Here is a 24,413-nt window from a genome sequence, read left to right as displayed (position 1 = left end):
CTTGCTTGCCTTGGATTGCTGTTGTATATTGTGAGACAGGAAAAGAAAACCTTTTACCAACAAAGCAAACTCATACCACACTACAAGTACACAGCTGAAAACAGTCAAAATCATCAGGAGGATGATTTGGTGATCTGCATTCTTTTTTTAAACTTCCAACTGACAGAATGATTCTTCTCTTTGTATTCCTCGAAAAACTGTAAGTAAAAATAACCAGCATTTCTACAGGGACATGACTGGTAAACACCAACACAACACTGAAAGGGAATACTACTTTCTTTCTTTAATACAGAAGAAGTTTCAGCCAATCAACTGCATTATGAAACTTCCTGTAACCAGCAACAGCACTCGTTTTGCCAGTTTCATTTCAGCAAAACTGTAACCTGAAAGTGTTACAGTTACTCTCGCACTAACAGAGATCACATACTTGACGGCAGCAGACTAACGCAGGTGAGCGCTCTCATTTTCTCATCACTAGTTTTATTTAGTATTTACTTTGTCACTATTCCACACGATTGTGAAGCATTTAACTTAAGTTTCTATTTTTGTTATGATCTCTCTGGTTTGTGTTACCATCCTGCCACCGCAGCTCAACAAGGAAATGCTGTCTATTGAAAATGTTTTACTAAATAGACTGAAACAAGATACTCACTTTATTTGATAAACTCAGGCTGTTGAAGCCTCATATCAACTTCAGACAATCTTGCAAATCAGTTTTTGCACAGAATTTGGACTGTGGATTCCTTAATACCGGCGAACTCTTATTGCTCAGTACGATCAGGAGGGATAACGACAACAAAAACAAGCAAAACCTGTTTCAATGTTCATATGAACACTTGACTGATCAAATCAATAAAATAATAATTAGATGCATTTTTTGTTACAAAATACATGTATGAATTCAGAATGTACAGTATGGATGAATAATGGCCCAGTGAAGAATAAGGGTTTTAAGTTGATAAAAAAAGAAGAAGTTAAACCTGCAAATGAAAGTAGTTTTTGCATTCATGAGGATGTTTAGTTATTTTTCTTAATTGCTACTAAAATAATATTTTCAAAACAATGTATAAGTGTATTAATTGAGAATCATACGCCAGTCAAAATGTCATAACGTTAATTCATTTTTAAAATATTATCATATTAAAACTTTAATGAATAAACAGTAAACAATATTTAGAGCCAAGAAAATAAAACCTGCACAATAATTCTCTCATATTGTGCGTTTGCTTTAGAAGTGACCGTACTTGTTCAAGTTCTTGAGTCATATTTAAACACAGGCAATGTGATTTAAGGTGCTAAAGGTCTGAAAATCTTTTACAGTACTTAAATCATACATCATACGGTTATTGTTTTCTGAACTCCATAAAATGAAATTAAGCGTTTTAAGGGGAGGAAATCAGTATTATCCAGCCTTACGGAAATTGTTACTCGGTATGATACCTTATGAACATCCAGATGATTTGTCATCTGAACATAATTCAAACATAGTTGATGTTCATAAATAATCCATCTTTATGTTATGCAAAGGGATTAACAACAACAACAAAAAACAAGCAAAACCTGTTTTGTTATGTTCTCTCTGGTTTGTGTTGCCATCCTGCCACCGCAGCTCAGTGTTTTTGCTTCACTGTGAAGAAATCACTAATGAACCGTAAAACAGGAAATTGTTTTGGCTACTTATAGAAATGTGCACACTTGATCGTTAACTTCCAAATATGTGAATTCATATTAAATAAATATATTTGCATAAAGTAAACCGATGTTTTTAGCGTTATCCCAAATGATCCAGATTTTTTTGTAGATAGTGTACAAGTGAGCAAAAAGGGTAAATAATTACACATTTTAAAAAAGAGACTTACTAACTCCCTTTGTCTGTTAACGTGTCCAAATAAAATTCCCCATAAAATTGCTCCAGATTGATTGTTATCTTGAATGACACGGGCTGACTGCCAGTTTAGGGACAGAATGCTCTAAAGTCTAACAATGAACTGGATGTTATATTTTTTGGAATATCTAAATATATTGTTGCTACGCTAAAAATAATAAAGCCTGTGGAAGACATTTTAGGTTTTACACTGATATGACATTGTGGCTACAATGTCTTATAATTCTTAAACGTTGTAATACCCTCAATACATGTTTGTATAATTTGATAAAGACAATAGATTCAATAAATGTGCTTTTTAATTAACATTTTCCTTATTTTTACTTCATAAAAAAGGCTTCAGACATCAAATTTGCATGTCACGTCGCACAGGATGATGAAGACGTCAGCGAGAGTCATGAGATGCTGTGTAGCTCTGTTCCTCGCTCTGACTTCTGTGTCAGCTGCACAGAAGAAGCTCGATTCAATCAATGATTTGAAGCAAATCTACTTTGACCAATCTGTGCCCAAACACAGTCTTCTGCTGCTCCACTGGTTTGCAAACACAATTACCTTTGATGAGAACAATGTCATAAGGCTGACCTTTGACCCAAACAGTGGAGATTATGGTTCACATTATTATAGCAACTTTGAGCATGTGTTGGCCCCACTGCCTTGGGGAAGTGGATACCGGTACTACACTATTGGCAGTCTCAATCAAGGAACATCCAATCAACTTCCAGCTTATGTTGTTCATCCTCCAAGGGAGTATGCGGGAAGAAACAGGGACAGGATCATAATTCGTGTCAGGGAGCAGAACACAGGAGGGCGAGCTGATCAGAGGATAGACCAAGTGTATATCACACAGCATGTTAACAATCAGGGGGAATATGATCCAGACCATACCTACATGATCACCACTAACCTCTTGAGACAGGTCAGACAGTTTGCTCTGGGTGGAAACCAACTGTTGCATCTGAGAAGCCTCTTTGGAAGCAACGCTGATGTATCAGACATCAGAAACACATGGGGGCAACTTGCTTGCCTTGGACTGCTGTTGTTTATTGTGATACAGGAAAAACACTCCTTTAAACAACAAAGCAAATACACACCACAATATACACCACAAAGGAACTACACACCAGCAAACAACTACACCCCACAATACAACTACAGAACAGAAAACAGCCAAATTGATTCCAATGATGCGAGCTCCTGCCTTTTTGTAGTCATGTTAATCATGTTTTGTATTCTGCTATTTGCATTTGTTACATTGGGAAAGTAGATGACATGAAATGTAAGGAAAGTATAAGATATTGTATAAACCAAGGTGCGATGGAAATGTTTTTCAAGGATAATTAGGATCCAGTAGGATTCATAAGTCGAAATCAACAATAGTTACAAGGGGCCAGGGGCTTAGGTTTAATTCTGTTGTGAACTACATAATCTTTTTTGTGAACGGTGTTAGGTAAGACTTAGATATAGGCTTGTACAACTTCACCTTAATAATTCGAGCTTCATCCCGACTCTCATAGATATGAAGAGAAAGGAAATTGTTCCATTTGTGGATTTCATTTATGGTTTTGTATGAAAAGGTTATCGGTTAACATTTTCTGTAGGGTTGAAAATGGTGTTTGTTTATTAAACTACAATTTACCAGTCAGACCAAAGTCAGTGTTATTATTTTTAGGTTTGACTCTAACCCTTTTTTAACACGCGTCTCATGCAAAGCACACACACACAGATTAACGATCTTGTCCATCCCTTGTGACATGCACAAGTTCTTGTTTCTAGCCAACCTAGACCCATCAAAAGGCCTTTATGTTTGTGTGGAAGAGATGAATACTGTGTTAATGTGGTGAAACTAGGATAGCACTCAGCAGGCCAGCACAAGACCCAACAGATCATAAGATAATGAGTCATCATTAAAAATTGCAGCCGACTCAGCTTTAAATAAATAATAATCAAAAAGGTTTCTCTCAAGAGTGATTGAGTCCAGAGACAACGATTAATCGCAAACAGGCAGTGCCGTTTGTTAGAAAAAAGGGAAGTCTAAAAGCTGACACATTCAATCATCTATTCTCATCATTTCCCTACAAGTGTTGTTTGATAACTAGGTCAATGTGAGGAAGAATGATAGTCTGCAAAAACATCAAATTGAAACTTGACATTAGTGTTGATCACTCTCCAGTTTACTCCAGGAGCATTCTGGGAAATGTACTGAACCAAAACACATTTGTTTATGTCTACTCTAGTTCTCCAACCTTAATTCAACTAAGGTAATTTGGTTCATTTGTGTACATAAAAGTCACAAACATGAGAATTAGGGCTGCAACTAATCATTATTTTATTTATCTGTTAATGTTTTTGATTAATACATTGAATTGCTGAATAAGGGAAATGTAAAAACAATACACACTAATCAAATTTAGTTATCCTTGTTCACATCTTCAAACTTGTTTTGTCTGACCAACACTCCAAAACTTAAAGATATTTATTTTTAAATAATATACAACACAGAAAATCAACAAAAAGCTTGAACCATTTGTGGTAAAAAAACAAAAAACAAAAACACAATTGTGCATAAACTCTGCAGCTCCCGTTAAGTGTCATTATAAGTGCTGCTGTTATTTCTTTCAACGCGTGAAAAGAAACCTGCATGGAGTCTGAAATTCAACTGGTGTTCTTTCGGGAGTTGCAGTGACTTAAACCAAGTAAGAGTAGAAGAGCGATTAACGAAAAGTGTTTTAGATATTTACAAGTACCTTATAAAAAGATCTGCAATACAATTTTTCAGACCAATAAAACAGAGGGGATTACTTACATTACTTCCTGAGATCAGACATAGATCAGTGTCAGTAAAGAGAGGGAGTGGGTGGATGATAGCATGGGAATAGATCATGTTGACATTCTAGTCTTGAAAGTGTTGTGTGGCCCAACTCACACAAACAAACACCCCATCTTAAATCAAGGCAATACCTCTCCAAAGCAGACATTTCATTATTAATGACAAGTTGTGAGAATAAAGGGATTTTTCCGATTAATTGATTTAAAGTGAACAGGAGTCAACTATAAACAGCATTCGGATGCACTTCCAAAGCTTAATACTCAAGTGAGACCACTGTATACAGTATTAGGCATAATGATGGCCTTGTTAAAACAAATAAATAGTCCCAAGATATAAGAAATCTTATAGAAGAATCTATCATTGAGTGTAAATGACAGGAATTCAACTATTTAAAACATTGTTATATAGCGCAGTTCTGATCACTTAAGCCTGTGCATTACCATGATGACATAGACCTAAAGCATAACACTAAATGGGGCTGCATTTAAATATGCCATATATACCAAGATGTTTACAATCTAAGGGTTTGTAGATGCAAAGACACTGCAAGTTAAAAACAGGTCTCGATGTTTGCAATGTAAACAATACATTTAGCACAATGCTACAATGTATGTAATGTGTATTGCAGCAGCAAATACAAAATAAACCAAAGTCAATGCATGGGACAGGAAACTAACATGAGCACAGAATGAATGAATGTGTGCGCATCTGTCTGTAAACATGAGACCACATCCTGTTGAAGCACAACAAGACTGGATACAGCTGCTCATCATTACAGCCGACGAACCAATCGAAATAGAGCATGTCATTACAAGACCTTGTACGTTACAACAGCCGCCACCAAAACAACCAGCTTATCTCTTCTCAGCATGTTCATCACTCACTTTATCCTGGCTGAGACATTCTTAACTTTGTCACCTGTGTGATGATGAATGTATACACAACATTTGTATTGCAAATGAACACAGACACACAAACCCACAAGGAGCCCAGTCAGGTAGATCACAATTAAATATCATAATGAGTCCTAAAGGAACAGGCTAAAAGACCAAATGGGACACACAAAAACACACTGCCAACATCCCACCGGATACAGTGCTGATAAAAGCAGTAAATGTAAACAACTGAGACATAAACTGAAAACATTCCCAGTTTTCCCTTCTAAAATATACAAGATATTTATAAAAACAAAAAAAGGAATTTGCCTGAATCCGTGCTGTGTACTTTTTGAGGAAATGGAAAGAAATTTGTAGTTTTGGGCAAGTGGTCAAAGCAGTGTGGTCTGTCTGTCGGTTTAGTTTTACTCCCAAATGACTGGAAGTTAAAGTGGGCTTCTCTCGTTTTGTTTTCCCCTCTTTCTTGCATGCTTTGTCTTTCACTCCACTTTTCTTCCTCTTCCCTTCTGATCACTGAACCACCCCTCTCTTTCTGTCCCTCTCTTCTCCTCCTCCTCCTCCTTCTCAAGCTTCTTTCTAGCAGCTCCTCCTTCCCTCCACGTGCACGGCTGAGCAGGAAGGTGGTAATCTGAGCCAAATGGGGAAGAAGTCTTAATCCTCTCACTTTTCCATGCCCATTTTCCCTTCTACTGACACAAGGCCACATTTTAGATATTTAGCGTGCATATTTTCTGACTGATTAATCAATAAAAAAGGTGGTACATAACTATATAAATATATAAACTATAAGAAAGAAATATCCTCAGTAAAAAAGGCAGAAATATAACTAAATCCCTAGCTGTCTGCAATGGAAGCACAGTGGATAGAGAGCAACACAGACACAAATTGGAGGCTTTCTATTTTTATGTTGAATGTTTTATGACCTCCAGATTTGGAATGTATCACCTCCCAGCCGCCTACGCCTGGATACTACACAAGCGAGAGCAACCCATGAGCACAGCTGTCTGTCCACACACACAGAGATAAGCATTGTGGAAGGAAACAGCACAAACAACCTGCAAGAAAAGTGGAGATTTCAAAGCCACTGCATACACACCAGCACACATAAACACCCACATGTTTCCACCATAACAAGAATCAGTTCCAAGCTCAAAACACGATTGAAACCTACTTGTGAATTAACACAATGAAAAGATAAAGCATGCCGATGAGTCGCATAACCTATGCTCCATAACCCAGCCTTGCACATTCAGTTCTACTAAACCAAAAATGAAAACAAGACTCAAAGCTTAGAGGCCTGCTAACTGCCCTAGAGGCTGCAATTCATTACACCCCACGGCAACAAAGAAACAGAGGAAATAAACACTGACAATTTAGACAGAAGTTTGCCAGTAATAAAGCTAAAAATGCAGTGTTTGTCCTGAGGGTGGCGCTAAAAGAAAGGTCATGGAGTAACTTTTTTTTCTTTTAATATATATACACATTAGGTTTTCATTCACTAAAGATGTGAAATATCCACAGCATAATTCATGGAAATCCAGCTATTAAATGTGAGATACCTTGTCGTTCACCACGGTGTTGCTCCAGAGCTAAGATTAGTGGCGTTATAAAAATAAAAAATAAATAATGATCAGGAAGCACTTTCTTGGAAATAAGAATATCCAAACTAAGTCAGGTCATTTAAGGATATCTTGACTGTAGACAAAACATGTTGGATGGACAAACCCTGCCACTTCTGCACGGTTTACATTTTGGATAGATTTTGCATTAATTTACTTCATGAAAAAAAATAAGTATTTAACTTCTTATGCTACAAAAGTGAAAACAATGAACAATTTTATCCAGTGGCTGATTCAAGTGAGCTGGGCTATTCAGTTGCTCGTCTGTATGAGTTATTTTTTTAAGTGCTGTCGGGGGAGCAGCCCTGGGATTCTCATCATCACCCTCCCTGACCTACATTCACAGTTAGTCTAGACTGACAAGCTCACAAGGACTCATGCGTGTGCTCTTTATGGTTGGTATTGTTACTTCCTTACTGCCTTTTAGTTGGAACAAAAAGTACAGAAATCCTGATTAAAAGAAAATAAAGTCAGTAAAATCAGTTTAAATGCACGTCATACTGAATTACACTGTGGATGTGACTAAATAATGGTTTTAGAAAAGGGTCATGGTAGAAATATATTTAAATGTGATAAACAATTATGCATGTGTGCCTGCATACATATGCCTGCATCTTTAAGTGACTCAACAAGACGGTACGAGTTTGTTGCAAGATGAGGTTAAAATGAAATGGTCGTAAACAGAAAAGAGATGATATCATCACAGCGTAGTTGCTGCCAAACAGTTGGGAGTCATTGGATTTAGAAAGATAGGCCATGCTGAAATAGTTTACAAACTAAATTAATACAGTCAAGTGGCACTTAATGTATGGGTTGTACTGGTAAACAGGCTAAAATATCTCTTTGAGATGTTCACTTAAAAACACCCTTGGCAACTGCTTTACACACAAGTTAGTTTATATTTATAGTAGAAAATATGCTGAACTGAGCAGCTACTCACTTTCTGTTGGTCGAGCCGGGGGTGGCTCTGTGACAGGGGACTGCACCCTCTCCACCCTCTCCACCCTCTCCACCCGTGGCTCTGCCAGGGAGGGCAGGGGAGCACTAGGTGCAGGAGGCGGGTGGTTGTTCTCCACTGCACTGCTTGGCACCAAATCGTCCGGCTGTCTGAAGACCGGCATCTCTGGCCGCCTGGAGGCCGCCTCAACTGGGCTGATGATCGGAGATGGGGGCTCAGCTCTTCTCTGAGGGGGCTCAGGGATCCTTGAGACCGGGGGCGAGGACAGCTGGGCATCCATCCTCTTGGGAGGGGCGGGGGGCTCATGGGGCCTTGTAATGCTGAGCTCTGCCCGCCTGTTTGTGGAGGTGGAGTTGGAGGAGCTGTCCAGGGGAGTACTTCTATTGCTCAGACTGACCTCAGGTCGCTTGAGGCCAAAGCGGGCGATGCCAGCACTGGTTGAGTTGTCAACCTGCTTAGAGGAGACCTCAATGGACATTTCTGTGCGGCGGGATGAGGCTGCGTCAGGATTACGACCCCCTGATAACTCAATGCGTCTCATGCCGGTCTTTGGGGAACGTGGATTGGAGGACTCGGATGGGGAGGATCTGGAAGAGGAGTACTCAGAGCTACGGGAGCTCAGGTCATAGCTCCGCTGGCTAGATGTAGAGGAGGTGGACGAGCGGAGGGGGTTGGTGTTCCGACGAGACAGGGGCGAAGGGTTTGTGGATGAATCTGTCTCCTCCACCTCAAACGACCGTTTCAGCGCTGGAAAAGACAGAACATTTGTGATTAGACAGAAGAATCTTGAGTTGCAGCACTAGCATCTCCATCCTATCTCACTGTATCTCATTAGTAAAGCATCTTATTATTAGTATGCAAAACAAATCAGAAAACATGAGGGCCTGAAGCGGCGATACTTCTCATGACCTTCGGTGAAACAAAGCAGCAACTGCTTTTTCATTCAGTGTTGGTAGTGTACAGACAGAAAGTCAATGATACTCCATAAAAACACTGGGCTTCTTCAGAGGGTGGTGCAACCTTTTTATCAGAGAAGGAATGTCTCCAACATCTGCTATATTTAGCAATTTAAAAACTTGTTTTAATGTAGGAGCTAAAGATAAAACGCAGTCAGCGCCACAACTGGCAGCAATACCACGCTATGAACACAACACAAAATGACCTGAACTGTAATGCCATGTTAGCATGTTAGCATGAACAAATTACATGCTAGCATTCAAAAATGTAATGTGGCTCTATTCAAACTGACAGACAGGACACCTAAAAACTACAAACACACTTTACCACAACGAGCATCACACAATACGTCAGGGAGATATGCAGTTAATATCATATTACACATTGCTGTAGCCAATACATCGCCCCAAATAAACACAATTGAGCACGTAAGTCTTACCGGTTTTGACACGCTTCACGTAGCTCGATAGCATGGCGTTGGTACTTTCTAATTGACTCGGAAGAACAATATTTCTCTATTCTCACCAAGTAGGTTTTAATAATATCGTCAGGTACAAACACACATCTACCATTAAATGGAAAGAAGCTGTCTTTTACACGGATATCTTTTTCTAGATATGTCACGTTAACTTGACATCTCGCACACCTGTTGACATGACGACTATCATCGGACTGACCACGCCTCGCGAGCGCTGTAATTGATCGCTCGATCCTTCACGAGGGACCAAATCAATCATCATTTCTGAGTGACTGAATAAGAAAATATGGGGACGTTTTGTATTGTTGCTCTATCAAACGATTGTTGTCTTATTGTTGCTCTATCTATTATTTTGCAGATAATAAAATGCTGCTGGTGTTTGTTTAAGTAAATGAAAATATGTAATAATATAATTAGGCTGGTTTGATAGTGGACTTCGGCTTTTGAAGCAAAATAGCTTATTCTGTTTTTGTAGCTTGTGTTTTTATTTGACTATTTTAACTTCACATTAGGCTTTGTTTGTAATTCGTTCACAGTAAATGTCACATTCAATATGCTGCTGCTTTTAAGAGGACAACCCTTGAAAAGCAAAGCAAAATAAAATAAAAGAATCAATTTACAAATGAAGTAAGGCCTATATTGTTTTACATCAATATAATTTGCTACATACATAACATTGCTTTCTTTTATATTAAGTGTCACAGAAATCACACCAACCATTTTATCAAAACCATTCCCACACTAACCCCCTCTCTCCCTCTTTCAATTTATTGTGCCAATATTCCATCACCAGCCTTTTGTTTTTTTACTTTTTAATGTTTGATAAAATGCTTTTTCTCTGGCCATGGTAAGCTCCATGTCAGCTGTGATTGTGGCACCACCGGGCTCATCTTAGCTCGACCCAGAGACCGGAGCGGCTACAAGCCCTGGAGCAACTCTGTCCCACTCTGTCCCAGATAAACACCTGAGCGTGCGCAGGCGTCTGGCTTGCTGCAAGGCTGACAAGCCAAGCATCAGCATGGGAGAATAACTTCTTCCTGGAACTCACTATTTTCACATCATTGATATGTTTCAGCAGGTTTTTCTGTCTGATATCAGAGGGTCTGCTGAGAAGCTGGCAGCTGATGGTGGTTCACAGTACTATCCACTGGGTGCAAATGTGAAACATTGTTTTAACTGGGCATCTGAGTCAGTGAGAGTAACCTTTCCAATCTTTGTAAAACTTTGATTATAAAATGTAGAAAATATTCACTTGCTGTTGACTTTTCTCACCTTTAGCAAGTTTATGTCAATATAGGACAGCAGTTTCTGACAAGTTCGAATTACAGGTAGCAATCCTAATCACCAATGCAGCCAACCTTTAATGAGCACACTGTAAATCACTCACAATAATTCCTTCTATATGTGCAGACACACTGTTTCCCACACTACCTGAATACACACTTTAACAACATACTGAGTAATCAATCCCATTGATTGCACTTTTGCCCTTTGTATATAAAACCCTGGTGTCCTCAAATGTTTGTTGTTGATTTGCCTTGGTAAGTCCTCTGGAATACAACAAACCATAAAAATACATTCCTGTGTGTTAACTGTATGTGGCAATTTTGGCAGTTATTCATGACACCACTGAGAATGACAAATAGAAAGAGAGGCGATGACAAAAACATTGTGAGTTAATTGTGAAAACTCTTATTGTATGTTTGTGTAGTATGCATGTCCACCATCACAGTTTCATCTTTCTCTGACACTAAGCTCTTTGTGCTGCTCACATGGAATAATGTAATTTCAACAGAGAAAACTGGCCTTGAAATTTCCCTGGAAGACAGGGCTGTCTGTGTGCTCTGTTCTTCTTTAAGTAGAATAAATAAGCGCCGAAACGACACACTGGTCACAATGAAGTTATATGTAAAATTCATTGGATGCAGTGGTAAAAGCCTACGACATGGAATAGAATGTACCACGAATAAAGCAGCTAATTTACTGTAGCTAGTCCTCCGTCCAGCCTTTAGTGAATATTATTTGCATTGTTGATGGATATGTGACGCTCAACTTTTAAAGGGATAGTTTGGATGTTTTGAAGTGGGGTTTTATTAAATACTGGTTGGATTTTAGTACCTGTCTGCTTCCCAGAACGTGGGGCGTGGCCACCGCCATCTACTATAACTAATACACTGACTATGGATAATACAACCCCACTTCAAACAATCTGAACCATCCCTTTAATGGCAAGAGCTTGAGCAGTGTATATAAGTCCATATAATATGCAAAGACATATTCAAAGTGCCACAGACCACTTAAAACTGTGTTTGAATGTGATTTTGATATAATGACTTCTTTGCCTTGAATTGTGCTAACTGCGTGGTGGTGTGTGCCTGCTCTGTGGTGACAGAAAAGCCCAACACAGTGAAGTCCTCACAGACACAGTGGAGACAGAGGCCCTGTCAGTTATGTTTCCATCTCTCTCTCTCTCTGTATGTGTGTGAGTTTAAACACAGCTGTAGAGTAAAGCAAACACAGCCTGGTTGGAGTTAAACTCTCTGCCTCTGTTAATGTCATAGCGCACTGCATCCTGGGATCTGTGTGATGGGGAGGTCACAAATAAATCTCTTTTTGTGTATGTATGTGGGGTGGTGCAATATACCAGTATTGGCGTTTAAAAAAAATATTGATATAATGTAAATAATACACAAATCATAATATCGTGCAATTATTCAGGCGCCTTTTAAATCATTTCCATTTCTTTCTGTCCTTGCTTTGTCTCCATTACCCAACCTCTCACACACATGAGTGTAATTCATTTACCAAAAAAGAGACAAAGCACACAATAAACAAAGCTAAAGATGAATTTGACTGATATGTTATACAGATACCGTGATAATATCATTATTGTGAATTCTTTCGGCCTCCATAATTGTGTAAGATCTAAAATCATCGTTAAAGACCTTATGTGAACGAGATGGTACCATTACTTGCCTGTGTGTGTGTGTGTGTGTGTGTGTGTGTGTGTGTGTGTGTGTGTGTGTGTGTGTGTGTGTGTGTGTGTGTGTGTGTGTGTGTGCCATCAAGGATAAAACCATTTGATGTATCCAAGCTGCTGCATGCTGCTGCTCTGAGACGATAGCAGGGATCGCAGCCCTTCCAACAAAGCTGAGATAATACTAATGAGCACCAATGTGAACCAAATGTCAACATTAGTCCTCTCTCTTTGGCTCTCTCTGTTAGCTCTCCCTACTTCTCTTTGCCTCTCTTTTGACCTAGAATTGAAACCCTGTTAACCTTGGACTCCGTTGTCAGTGATAAACTGTAAACTTACTAGCAGACTGAAGTGCCAAATAAGGAAGACATTGCAGCAAAGCGTGATGTTTTTCAACTAACATGTATTGAAACATTGTTAAACTGCCAGAAAATCACATGATGATGCTACTCTGTTCTCCACTGTAGCATTACTGGATGGGCGCCACATGGACATTCTCTGTGCCTCTCTGAGCATGACAGTAGATGAGCTGGACGGGTCAACGAGATGTAGTGCTGGAAACTGAGGGTTGTTACAGTATAAGCAGGAATTCTGTCAAACTACTATTTAAACTAACTGTACCTTCTCTCACCAGCAGCCCTCAAACAACACATTCTTTATATTCTGGTATATTGCTCTTAAGATTATTATGAATAGACATGTGATACTATTTGTAGTTGTCTTTTAGCGATAGCCATTTGATGTATTTATCATTTTGTAAATTACTTCTCTCTATAGTAGTTTTCATTGTTAATGGCGGATACAGGTAGGTTCAAAATAATGAGGGATTCCCAGGACATGAGGCCCGCATTTATGTAATAGTTTTACTGTTTGTAGTTTTTATTTCATAACAAGCCTCACAGTTTACTGTTCACTCGCACACAACCCTATTAGTGCTCTATTAAGTTCCTGCTGATGCAAACGCAACATTTCCCACTGCCGCTGCTTCACATAAAAAGCATTCAACTGGCGAAACACGGGATGGCTTTTATTGTGAAGCAGTGTCGCAAGGCTTACCGTGACCATTTCCGATACAATGGAAAAAAAGAAGGAACACTTGAGGACAATGAGCTGTAAGATGAAGAGCTGCAGATGACAGACTGCACACCTCCAACTCCTCTGAAAGGTAACCAACCAGTTTGGCTGCACTGTAAACAGAAACACCAGTTGCTCATCTAATAAAATAACTGCACAACGTTTTCTGAAGTATTGAACCACACTTGCGATTACCATGGACACCAGTGCCACGGGTGTCGAAAAATCAGGCCTAGGATTCAAAATTCTGCATCTTAGCCAGTTTCACATTTTGAACACACACAACTGAAGTCACTCTCAGTCGCTTTCTCAAAAAAGATTCTGCAGTTTACTACAGTAGCAGGCTCTGTATGTCAGAATGTGCTTTGGATCAGTGGAATAAGAGCATTTGGCCCTTAAATATAGTCTTAAAGCCGCACTCTCTTTCCTGGAGGTGTCTATTTCAGTTGTCAAACACACTTTCCATTCCCTGCAGAAAAAAACCCCTTTCTATTTCTACAAAAGAAAAGTCTTTCATCGCAGGCTATTTGTTGTTAGCTGTAGCATGGAGCCTGTTGATAACTCTGGGTTCTTGCCTAAGGATTTGCACCGGTGCAGGTTTAACTCCACGTGTCCAACAGGGAGAAACACAACAAGGAGTAACTTTAAAGCCTAACAAAGACCTGCTGTGTTCGCTCTACCTCAGAGTGACCCTTGGTGCTTCCCACCAGCTTCGATGCCGTTGGCGTCATTAGCAGGAAACCTGTCCCCACAGAGCGTCCTGATAATGCTGATAAGGATGGAAACTCCTGGGGACGGCGATCATCAGCCTCTGTCAGGAGACACTTCCTCCCTCTAACACACAAGCTCTGTCTGTGATGCTCCTCGTGTCGTTTTCTCACAAGTCTGACCACAAACTTTAATGGTTAAGAGCAATACTTGTGTTCTTTGGCAAAAAGAAAGAAGTACATCAAAGCTCCTTAATAGCACAGTTTCAGTGTACTATGGGTTACAGAGCACCAACTAACTTAACAGAGAGCCTGAAAAAATCCAAAACCACAGCTAAATGGCAGTTAGCTTATAATAACAGTTTTCCTTTTGAAAGGCGTTTGAGATCCTACCATGAACCCTCATCTCTTGTTCTGTATATGGTTAAAGAGCAATTAGTGTTAGTTTTAAAAAGGTTTCAGGGTGAAAGGTTTTATCTGGCCTTTTTAGAAATAAGAATAATTCAAAAGCACCAATGAAAAATAAATACAAATGAATAGAAAAACACATTTTACGAATAACAGCTCTAAACTGGACTCATGAACGTGTTCCATCTGTATTCTTCAATACTTTCTATTCAATGTCTCCATTAACTTCTTAGGTGATTAAAACATTGTTTTACTTTATCCTATCAGTGACTGTCAAAACTTGTGTAATTGTGATGGGTTGGTGAGTGCCATGCAGGCCGCGCCCCATGCAGATCTGTAAAGAGTGGCCCGGCTGTGCTCAGATCCACTCCTCTACTGCCTACCACAACATTTTCACCAACCACAGAAATCTACTCCTGCGGAATTTCCTCTCACTGGACCAGTGAATGCCCTTACCATGCAGTTTAGATATACAGAGAGAAAGAGAGGGAAAGAAATCAAGTGGAAGAAAAAAGACTAGCGGCAGTGGTCAGGGATATTAAAATACTTACTACTCACTAATAAAGCTTTTTTTAATTTCAGAGGGAAACCAAAAAGACTGTTTACAAGACAACACACCGCTTTCAATGAGCTGTAAAAAAAATGACACTGTATGAATGTGTGTGTTCATTCTACTGAGCGGAAATCCCAGTGGCCGTGGTCAATGATTTGAATGGTCTGTGAAGTTGAAGTCACAGCTTAGGTCATCAGCCTCATGGGCAAGAAAGTCTTGTCCCCTGTCTATCTCAGCCTCTCACTGGCGTCAACAGCCAAGAGCATGACAGAGTGAATCACCATGACAAGTCAAATATACACTGTTGCATGAAAAACCTTCCTACTGTCATTAACAAATTCAATGTAGGCTATATATCACATACCCTGTGATTCTTGCCTTTTTAAAAGTAGTTTCATTAATTATTTCATATTGTCTAATCTGGTGAAAGTGGAGTTTGATTATTTAAAGAAAGAAAAAGCACACAACAGAGCTAATCTGTTTCTGTAATGTCAAAAATGTACTTTCTAACAACTGATTCGTATCAACTTGCAGGACTCACGCCCTGCTGCATCTGTGCCATGCTGTCCTCTCTGAGCCACACAGGGTCATACGTCATGGTGCATGGTGGTGACACAAAGGTATTACCACCCACTCAGCTCAACACAGGGCAACACACACCATTGACAATCACAACAGTGACCCATTATGTTGGTGTTACACATGAGCAAGGGATGTCTAAGAGCATGACTTCCAGCCACATGGTTAACGCACACTTTATCGCCCCTGATGCCTCTCTTTTCTGAATGCCACTTATCTTTCTGCTCTGTTGCACTGTGTAAGCCAGCGGTTTAAAGACCTATAGACAGAGGAACAGGGACGGAGAGGCAGAGAGATTCACAATACATACCACAAGCAAACTGGTGTTGACAGAGAAGCAGCCCGGGACAAGTGCGGATGCGTTCCTAATGGCTATGTGTTTGTGAGAGACAGGAGACAGATAGTCAGATAGACAGACGGGTTGGGGGAGAGGTGTCGGCCTGTCAAACCCCCAACCACTCTCCTCACATCCACCAGCAGCCAGGCCAAGGGGAGAGCGGCTGAGGATGGACAAGCTGCTGAGAGAGGAAAAGGGGAAGCACAGCCGTTGGACGAAGAGGTGGAGGAGGAGGAAGAGTGGGAGGGGAGGGATGACAGGGGGAATCTGTAGGCCAGGGGCAGCAAGATGAAAAGGAAGAGGAGAAGAGGGAACAGAGGGGGAGGTGAGCCAGGTGTTCCCCTCACAGCCGTATGGTCAGTTGCTGTCTCCTGAGAGCTCAATGTACAGTAAGGCCTCTCTATCATGCAGCGTGTTCCTAAGGGAGGCTAACTCAGTTGCACAGTTTCTCTCTGACACATCTCAGACTCAGATATATACATGACATCCACACACACTCATGCATCTCAACAAAAGTTAAAGAGCCGTTAAAAGCAACGCTTTAGGCATGATTTCCCTTTCAAAACACCACAGCTCACCGCAGATGTCAACGAGCCCTTCACACTCTCTCTGTTTTTTTTCCAGATCCGCTCAGTTCCAATCAAACATGTGGAAACCATCTATAGTGTCCTCATGGCAGGGTTAAAGAGTGCCTCGCTCCAGGGAATGACAACTAGAAGAAAAAGCGGCGGTGGAGGAGCAGAGCTCAAGAGAGACAGGAACTAACCTTCAAAGTCTGATATGATCCCTTCCAAGTGAGCGTTGACAGCAGAATCAGACATTTTTGAAAAGCAAGTGCGTATGTGTTGTTGTGTATAATGCGAGAGAGAGAGGAAGCAGGGTTCCCTTTCCCCAGCAAGGAAAAGTCTTCCTGAGGCGCAGTCCTCCTTTAAACAAATCCCAAATTAGGAGCCCGTGCAAGAGAGAGGAGGGGAGAAAAGAAGTTGAGAAGCTCACAGATCCAAACCCCCTTTCTATCTCTCCTCTCTTTCCTAAAGCAGAAACTTATTTTTCTCTTCTCCTCCTTCTCAACTTCCACAGCTTGGAATGAGCAAGCGATGACAACCCCCCTCTCTCTCTCTCTCTCTCTCTCTCTCTCTCTCTCTCTCTCTCTCTCTCTCTCTAGCTCACTGTCTTCCCTCCCCCCCTTTTCTCCTTCCCTCCAAACCTCCCTCCCCTTCTGCAGCCTTCCTCTCAGACTGGCTCCTTTCTGTGAAAGCTCTCATTTTTGACTAAGCGGGTCAAATTATACACATGCTACATTCAAACACACTTCCTGTGTATGCTTGATCACATGACTAACACACTCCGGGCAACTGATGAAACACACAGATAGCTTTTACTGAGATCTTTTCAAAAAGCCATACTCTTAATTATGCCAAAAGCAGCATCCGATAAGAACATCAATCACTGACACATAGAAAAATAATAATCTTACATTAGATAGAGTGAAAAGTCACAATAGATTGATAAATAAATCCAGAGTGGAGAAAGAATCATACTTTGGACTAATATGGTCAGAACAGGCTCACGCAGGCGGTTAGAGGATCGTCTGACATGCTCAGTGGCTCTGGAGGCTGACATCAATAAATAAGTAGCCTAATGACTTAATGACCATGTGAATGAGCCTCTGTGTGTGGGGGGAGGGGGGAGGGGGAGGGAGAACAGGGGCGTCGGTCAGTGTGTAAATGTGTGCATGTGCTTGGAAGAAAAAAGTTGATGTTGCAGTTTTGGGATGTCATTATCTGCATGTGGGTATATTTGTATCCGTTTATGTGAATTTCTGCATCTGGATTTGTGTATGTGGTTGTCCAATAAATGCATGCCAAGATTAACTTGTCCTCTGGATTGTCTTGGTAGAGATGATGATGCCCAAGCACTTCTTGCTTCCAAAAGAGTTCTGGACAAAACATAAAAACTGCTGTCCCACAGTAAATGTCGATGTAAAGTCACTTCCATTTACCAGAATGTTACCAGAATTAAAAATGTATCAAAAATGAGTTTGTAGAGATGATACAAAGTAAAGACGTATGGGAAAAAATTTGTATTTAAGTTGTAATAAATTATTCCGGCTGTAAAGCGGCAGAAAGAAATCCCTCAATCGTTGTTGTCCCATGTGTGATTTATCATAAAGTGTTTGGGACTGAAATCTTGCATGTCTGGCAAGCTTATACATAAAGCAATGTGTTGCTTATATTGGAATCAGAGTTTGCATTTTCTGTTGATTTAGGCATGTTTACCGATCATAAACACAGATGTGCACAAGTGAACAAACACACACTAACAAACAGATTAAAAAACAAATATGAGGCTTTACTGTACCAAAACCTGCAATCTGATTTTAATCTTACACCACATTTCCCTGCAATTGAACCATGCAAAGTATGTAACCCACAACACGTGAGAGAAAACTCTCTAATCGTCACTAAATATGTCTGGCTAACATGAAAACTGGAAGTTTGCCTGGAAATTTTAAAAGCAAAACTTAGGACAAGGACAGGTGTGTATAAGTACTGATATACACACATCTATAGGATAATATGAGCATACTTCTTTCCTTATGAACGCCACAATATATGTGTCACCTTCTCCAGCAGGGGTCAGTGTTGCTCCTATAAATAAAACCTGTCGCTATGTACAACAGTGTTAGGGGTAGCAGTGTCACTAGCATACAGTAATGTGATATGGAAATAGATAAAGATGGACACATGTGGAGAATCCTGCTCAAGACACACCCTCAACCCACACAGTGTGTCCTGCCCAACACATGTGTGTGTCAGATTCCTCCACTCCCTGGCACACACATATTCAGACACACACTAAGATGCATGTGCACACACACACACACACACACACACACACACACACACACACACACACACACACACACACACACACACACAGACACACACACACACACACACACTGCATTTCCTTGCAAGCCCCAGCAAGCCCAGACAGCACTATATCAATCTGCTGTAACAACTGTCACACCAGGCTACGCACAGAAGGCTACAATGTTTTTCTACCTAATCTGTAAAGAACCTCATTCATATCAAAGCAGTCACAGTGACGCAGTGTGCAATACACTGCTCTGAAAAAAAGTTTTAAGATAACATATGCAATATGTATGCAATGGCCTAAATGTTTTCTTGAGTTGTGAAAGGTTATACAAGGTCATGTTGTTTCCATATGTCAGTGCTGATATCTTTAGCCTCTGATGGTGTGAATTCCATTACACCGACTCTTCTTTCTGGGAAACCTAATTGCTGCGTCCTGATGCTAAACAACTAAATGATCTTGTCATCACTGAGGTTCAACAAGATAAGATAAAGAAGTAAGACAGTAGGTCTAACAGTAACTGCTAAAGACACTGCACTGGCTACCTGTATCATGATTAACTGTGTTAATGTTATAGCCTTAGTTTTTAAGCTTTAATTCATAGTTTTTACATATTGTTTTGGATGTTTATTTCCATGTTATTATATTGACTTTTATATATAAATAAATAAAGTTGATTTGAGTTAACATACACATTCTTATCCCATGAAATAATTCATCATAAGGAACTTTTCTATTCTGATTCGAAAAGAAGTTTTAAAAATGGTCTATGATGAGTGATGATAATTAATGTCCGTAAATAATGAATCTCTTGGGGCCTCAGGCTTCCTGTAAATGTGTGTATTGGAATGAGGAAGGTTAGCTGCTGGTGTTATGTTGCATTGCAGCATACAGATGAAGAGAGACAGAGACAGAGACGCCTACTGCTTAAAGAAACCCAGACCACCACCACTCTTAAGTGGGCACTGCCCTCATGAGAGCTGACAAATGAGAGGAGCAGAGTGGGAGGAGAAGAGGATAACTTCTATAAATGGATGCCAAGCTGTCGTGGCAGTTGCTAGGGCGATGCCAGGACAACGGCAGGTTGCAAATGTCAGCGGTCGATCTGCGCATGCACACACATAAAGAAAGAAAGCAACAAGTCCACATGCCTCGGTGATTTGATGGTAACAAAACCCACACTGGGTCGTGGGATGCAGGGAAACACCTGGACTGTTTTATTAATAGCTGCAAACAAATGCAACTTCTTACAACTTCTGCAAATACCAGATTCTGGCTCACCATCAAAATCTAACCACACATGCCTGAAAATTGTGGAAGAACTAAGACTTAGTCAGATCATAAGTTAAAAAAAAATAGGTTTCCAGGTGATTTAAAAGATTGGATTGATGTAAAGTCATTGTGCAAAAATGAATTTACAGTTTAATAACATTATATCTGTTGAAAGTTGTGTGTCAAGGGAAATTCAATTATGACCAGCACATGCCTGCATGAATGATGATACATGTTTCATTTTAGGCCAGGTTTAAACAGTCATTGTTATTTTAAACATTACCAGTATCAGCTGCAGAGGAAACCCCATGCTTCCTGCTGAGCTCATCCTAAAACAACAAAAGCTTTGTTGGCCTAGATGCAGACAACTCATCTATGAGTCAGGCTATATCAAATCAGCCATCTGGATGAAGGAGAATTTGTGCTCATTGGTGAGCGTCTGCACTGCATGCATTGATTTGTACATTTGTGTATATTTTGGATGTGACTGGTTAGTTACCGCAGCTCTGTTTACATGGCAACCTCCATAATAAGCAGCTTTACCTCGCTCAAGACTTCAGAAGGGAGAGAGGGAGAGGAGAGATGGACTAGACAAGAAAGAGAGGAGGGGAAAGGTGTGCCAGTTCTCTCCCCAGGCAGAGAGAGAACCCCCACAAGCTTTAATGGAAACTAGGAAGAAGGAAGATTTGAGAAAGACAGAAAGAAGAACAGAGAGACAAAGAAAGAGAGTGATGGGACTAATGGGAACAGCAGCACTGGTAGTGTAAACATAACCAGAAAAAGTGCCTGACTTTCAGTACAGGACAGCACAGTGCAGCACTGTACAGTACAATACTGTGCTCACAGCTAAACGTGGGAATGAGTCGCAAGGGAGAGCGCTGCAGTGAGGATAGCTGACTGTCAAAAATGTTTTCAAAGAAAAGAACACTTAACATTTTCACAGCTGAAGTTGATCAGTCCACACATTATGTTACTCAGTCTGTATTATTGGGTGAATTGTAAATGTCGCAAAGATATGGGACAGCAGGCCTTACAATTTCACAATATTATCGACACACACATAAAAAACCCTTGTGTGGCCCCAGAGCCCACGTGGTGAAGCAGCTTTATATAAAGTATATGCACAGCTGTAGTGGCAGCAGCTGCCCTTAACCAAATGTTAAACAGCAGCACCCAGCCAGGCTCTGCTAACTTTAATCAAATGCAGCACCTGTTGGAAACATGGCTCGACTTCACTGCATGCGCACACACACAGTGCACACACACACACACACACACACACACACACACACACACACACACACACACACACACACACACACACACACACACACGCACGCACACGCACACACACACTGGAATATCCCCTTAATGGTTCTCCTCGCAGTGAGCCTGTGCATGTGTGTGAGTGCATCGGCTGTCTGCACACTTGTGCTGCCTGCATGTGTGTGTATGTGGCGTATTCCCTCATGCATGGGATGGCTTGGTAAATAGAGAGAGCAGCTGTCCTCCATCACAGATAACTCTCAATGGGCCTCTCTCTCTCTCTCTCCCACCTCCGCCCTCTGCTCCATCTCTCCACAGGGTAATAACACTGTTTAGCACGTCAACAAGGCAGCATTGTGATCGCCATCCTCTCCTACATATTGTTCTGCTCAGCACATTGCCATGGCAACTCACCCAACAACACCAATGGGAAGCAGCATGGCCACAATTCCCTTATAAAATTACTCTGTAAACCTAAACAGGGTGATATTCAAAACAAGTATACTGTGGCAAAGAAAACAACACTTGTGTGAGTGTTCACAACTGAGAGAGGGAGAAATAAAAAGTATTTCTGGATCATTCTACTCAACACCTCCACCTGGCGGGCGGAGCGAATATTACACATTAAACACACAACCTTCAACACAGATTCAAGATGACTTTCCCTGAATGTGTTAAAAGCTTCGTATGAGGGTCAGCTAAGCTAGCCGAGGCGGCTCTACTCTCTAAGTCACGAGTCAGAGCCGACTGTGGCTGTGTCACACAGACTTTCATGAAACATCAACAGATGACCTCGCTGTGACTGTAATGAATGGGGCATGTCAGACCCTTTAATGCTCCATTCTCAGCCTCTGTGTGGCTGACGGACAGTTTCCGTTGAGAGCGTCATCACTGTTGATTCATGTTGGAAGAATAAACAGGAAACAAAGAGAGCATTGCACATCAGCATCCACACCACAGTGGGAGGGATATTAGCAAGAAGAAGGAAATTGAATTGATTTGTCTTAGGGAGATGAGTGGAACACACACACACACACACACACACACACACACACACACACACACACACACACACACACACACACACACACACATAGAGCACACAGCCTTTAGACATACACAATCGGGCATATCTCCTATATTCTATCACATTAACTCACAGACATAAATACACATCCAAACACTAGAAAGTTGTAATGCCTAAACACTACAACAGTGAATATTCTCTAGACATACACAAAGTATGTCCCGCTGAAGCTTTTACAACTCCCTGGAGGAAGCACCTGGAGCCACAACGAGAGAGAAAGAGAAGAGGAGGGAGGGTGATACCTCCATCATACACACACACTTGTCAATGGTCTCACCTACATCCAGATTTCACACACCGTGTAGGTACTACAAGCTATGCTAGGTCACAAACTCACACATGCTGCTGAAGCCGCTCCACCATTTCCACTCGCTTTTTTTTCATGCCAATGAGCTTTTTAACAGCACACACCAACGCTCATAAAAATACCATTAAGAAGCAGACAGCATTGCCTCACTAATGACTTTAGCATAATGTACAACACACACGCATCGAGACAAACTCTTATCAATTCAATATGTAAGTTGTTTACAGCATCCAACGGGGAAAACAATGTCAAAGGCGCAGTTTGGAAAACGTATTGTATTTTAATTTGCCAATTCAGCTTACTCTTTGATAGTGGGATGAAGCAGGGCTTTCTCTCTCCTGTTAGTTAAAGGAGGGACTGACTGATGGCCGACTCGGGATCAGAGCCACAAGGGACAAGAGTAGTACTGTTTAAACACAGCTCTTTCCTGTTTTCACACCAAAGAAGAATGGAAGAATGCAGATGGAGTAGGAAAAAAAAGAGAGAGAATTTTTTTAAGAAAGAAGTGCTGTTTCTGTGTCTTCAAAAAGTTCCCTGGAATGATAGTCTTGTGAACGTGAACGTGAAAATGTGTAAAGACAGGGCAGACGGAGACGACGAAAAGAGATGTCGACTGAGCGACAACCTGTAAAGACAAAAACATTTAAGTGGGAACAATGGGACAGAGAGGGTGGAGATGGTGTGGGCGCAAACAGAGACAGAACAAACATAACAGACACAGAGACAGATAAAGACAGATACACCAAAGCAAGTCCGCTAAGCTGCTACACAATCCCTGCAGAGCTCCAGCTCCAAACCCCAAAGAAAACATGCAGTCAGCAAACTGGACAGAATGAGAGAGTGGAAAATACCATAGAGGGGAAAATAGAGGCAGGCTCTTACAGAATAGACACCCAATCACAGTACAAAAAATGCTGATTGAAGAACCTTAAACTACACTTGGTTTTCCATTCAGAATAGAAGCATGTGGGCTTAGAGTTTCCGGAGAGTTTGTCTTACCTGAGAATTTGTCCCCCTCCATAACCAGATCACTCCCTCCACAGCCACATGTAGTGTCTGCTCTTTGACTCCACGCTCTCTCTCTCTCTCTCTCTCTCTTTTTTTGGACTTCCCTTTCTCTCGTCCCTCTCTCCCTCCCTCCCTCCCTCACTCCCTCTGTTCCTCTTCTTCCTCTTCTTACTCTCTCTTTCCTTTCGGGCTCTCTGTTCTCCCTCCCTCTCCCCAGTTTGATTCCTTCAGTGTGTCTTGCTAATGAATTCAGAATTACGACATCCCCATGTGCTTATCATATGTTGCATTCACAGCTCTCTCTCTCTCTCTCTCTCTCTCTCTCTCTCTCTCTCTCT

General features: G+C 40.9%; 1 protein-coding gene across 3 annotated transcripts in view; it reads right to left on the bottom strand.

Moving 5' to 3' along the window:
- Nucleotides 1–24,185, bottom strand: part of septin9a (septin 9a) — a 70,535-nt gene extending 46,350 nt beyond the window's left edge. Inside the window, exons 1-2 of one of the 3 annotated variants that reach the window (XM_029437319.1) lie at nucleotides 24,067–24,185; nucleotides 8,168–8,932 (exon numbers count right to left, since the gene is read on the bottom strand). In XM_029437319.1, the coding sequence (XP_029293179.1) occupies nucleotides 8,168–8,932; nucleotides 24,067–24,088 (787 nt within the window). In that variant the 5' untranslated portion in view covers nucleotides 24,089–24,185. Of the gene's footprint in view, nucleotides 1–8,167; nucleotides 8,933–9,581; nucleotides 9,840–17,021; nucleotides 17,337–24,066 lie in introns of those variants that run through there. The other 2 variants (XM_029437317.1, XM_029437318.1) reach the window with 2 other exon arrangements.
- Nucleotides 24,186–24,413: the final 228 nt, after the last annotated feature.

The sequence above is a fragment of the Cottoperca gobio genome, chromosome 8 (genome assembly GCF_900634415.1).
Source record: "Cottoperca gobio chromosome 8, fCotGob3.1, whole genome shotgun sequence".
Classification (NCBI taxonomy): Eukaryota; Metazoa; Chordata; class Actinopteri; order Perciformes; family Bovichtidae; genus Cottoperca; species Cottoperca gobio.
Note: the sequence above shows the minus strand (reverse complement) of the source record. Positions and strands in the feature narration are given on the sequence as shown.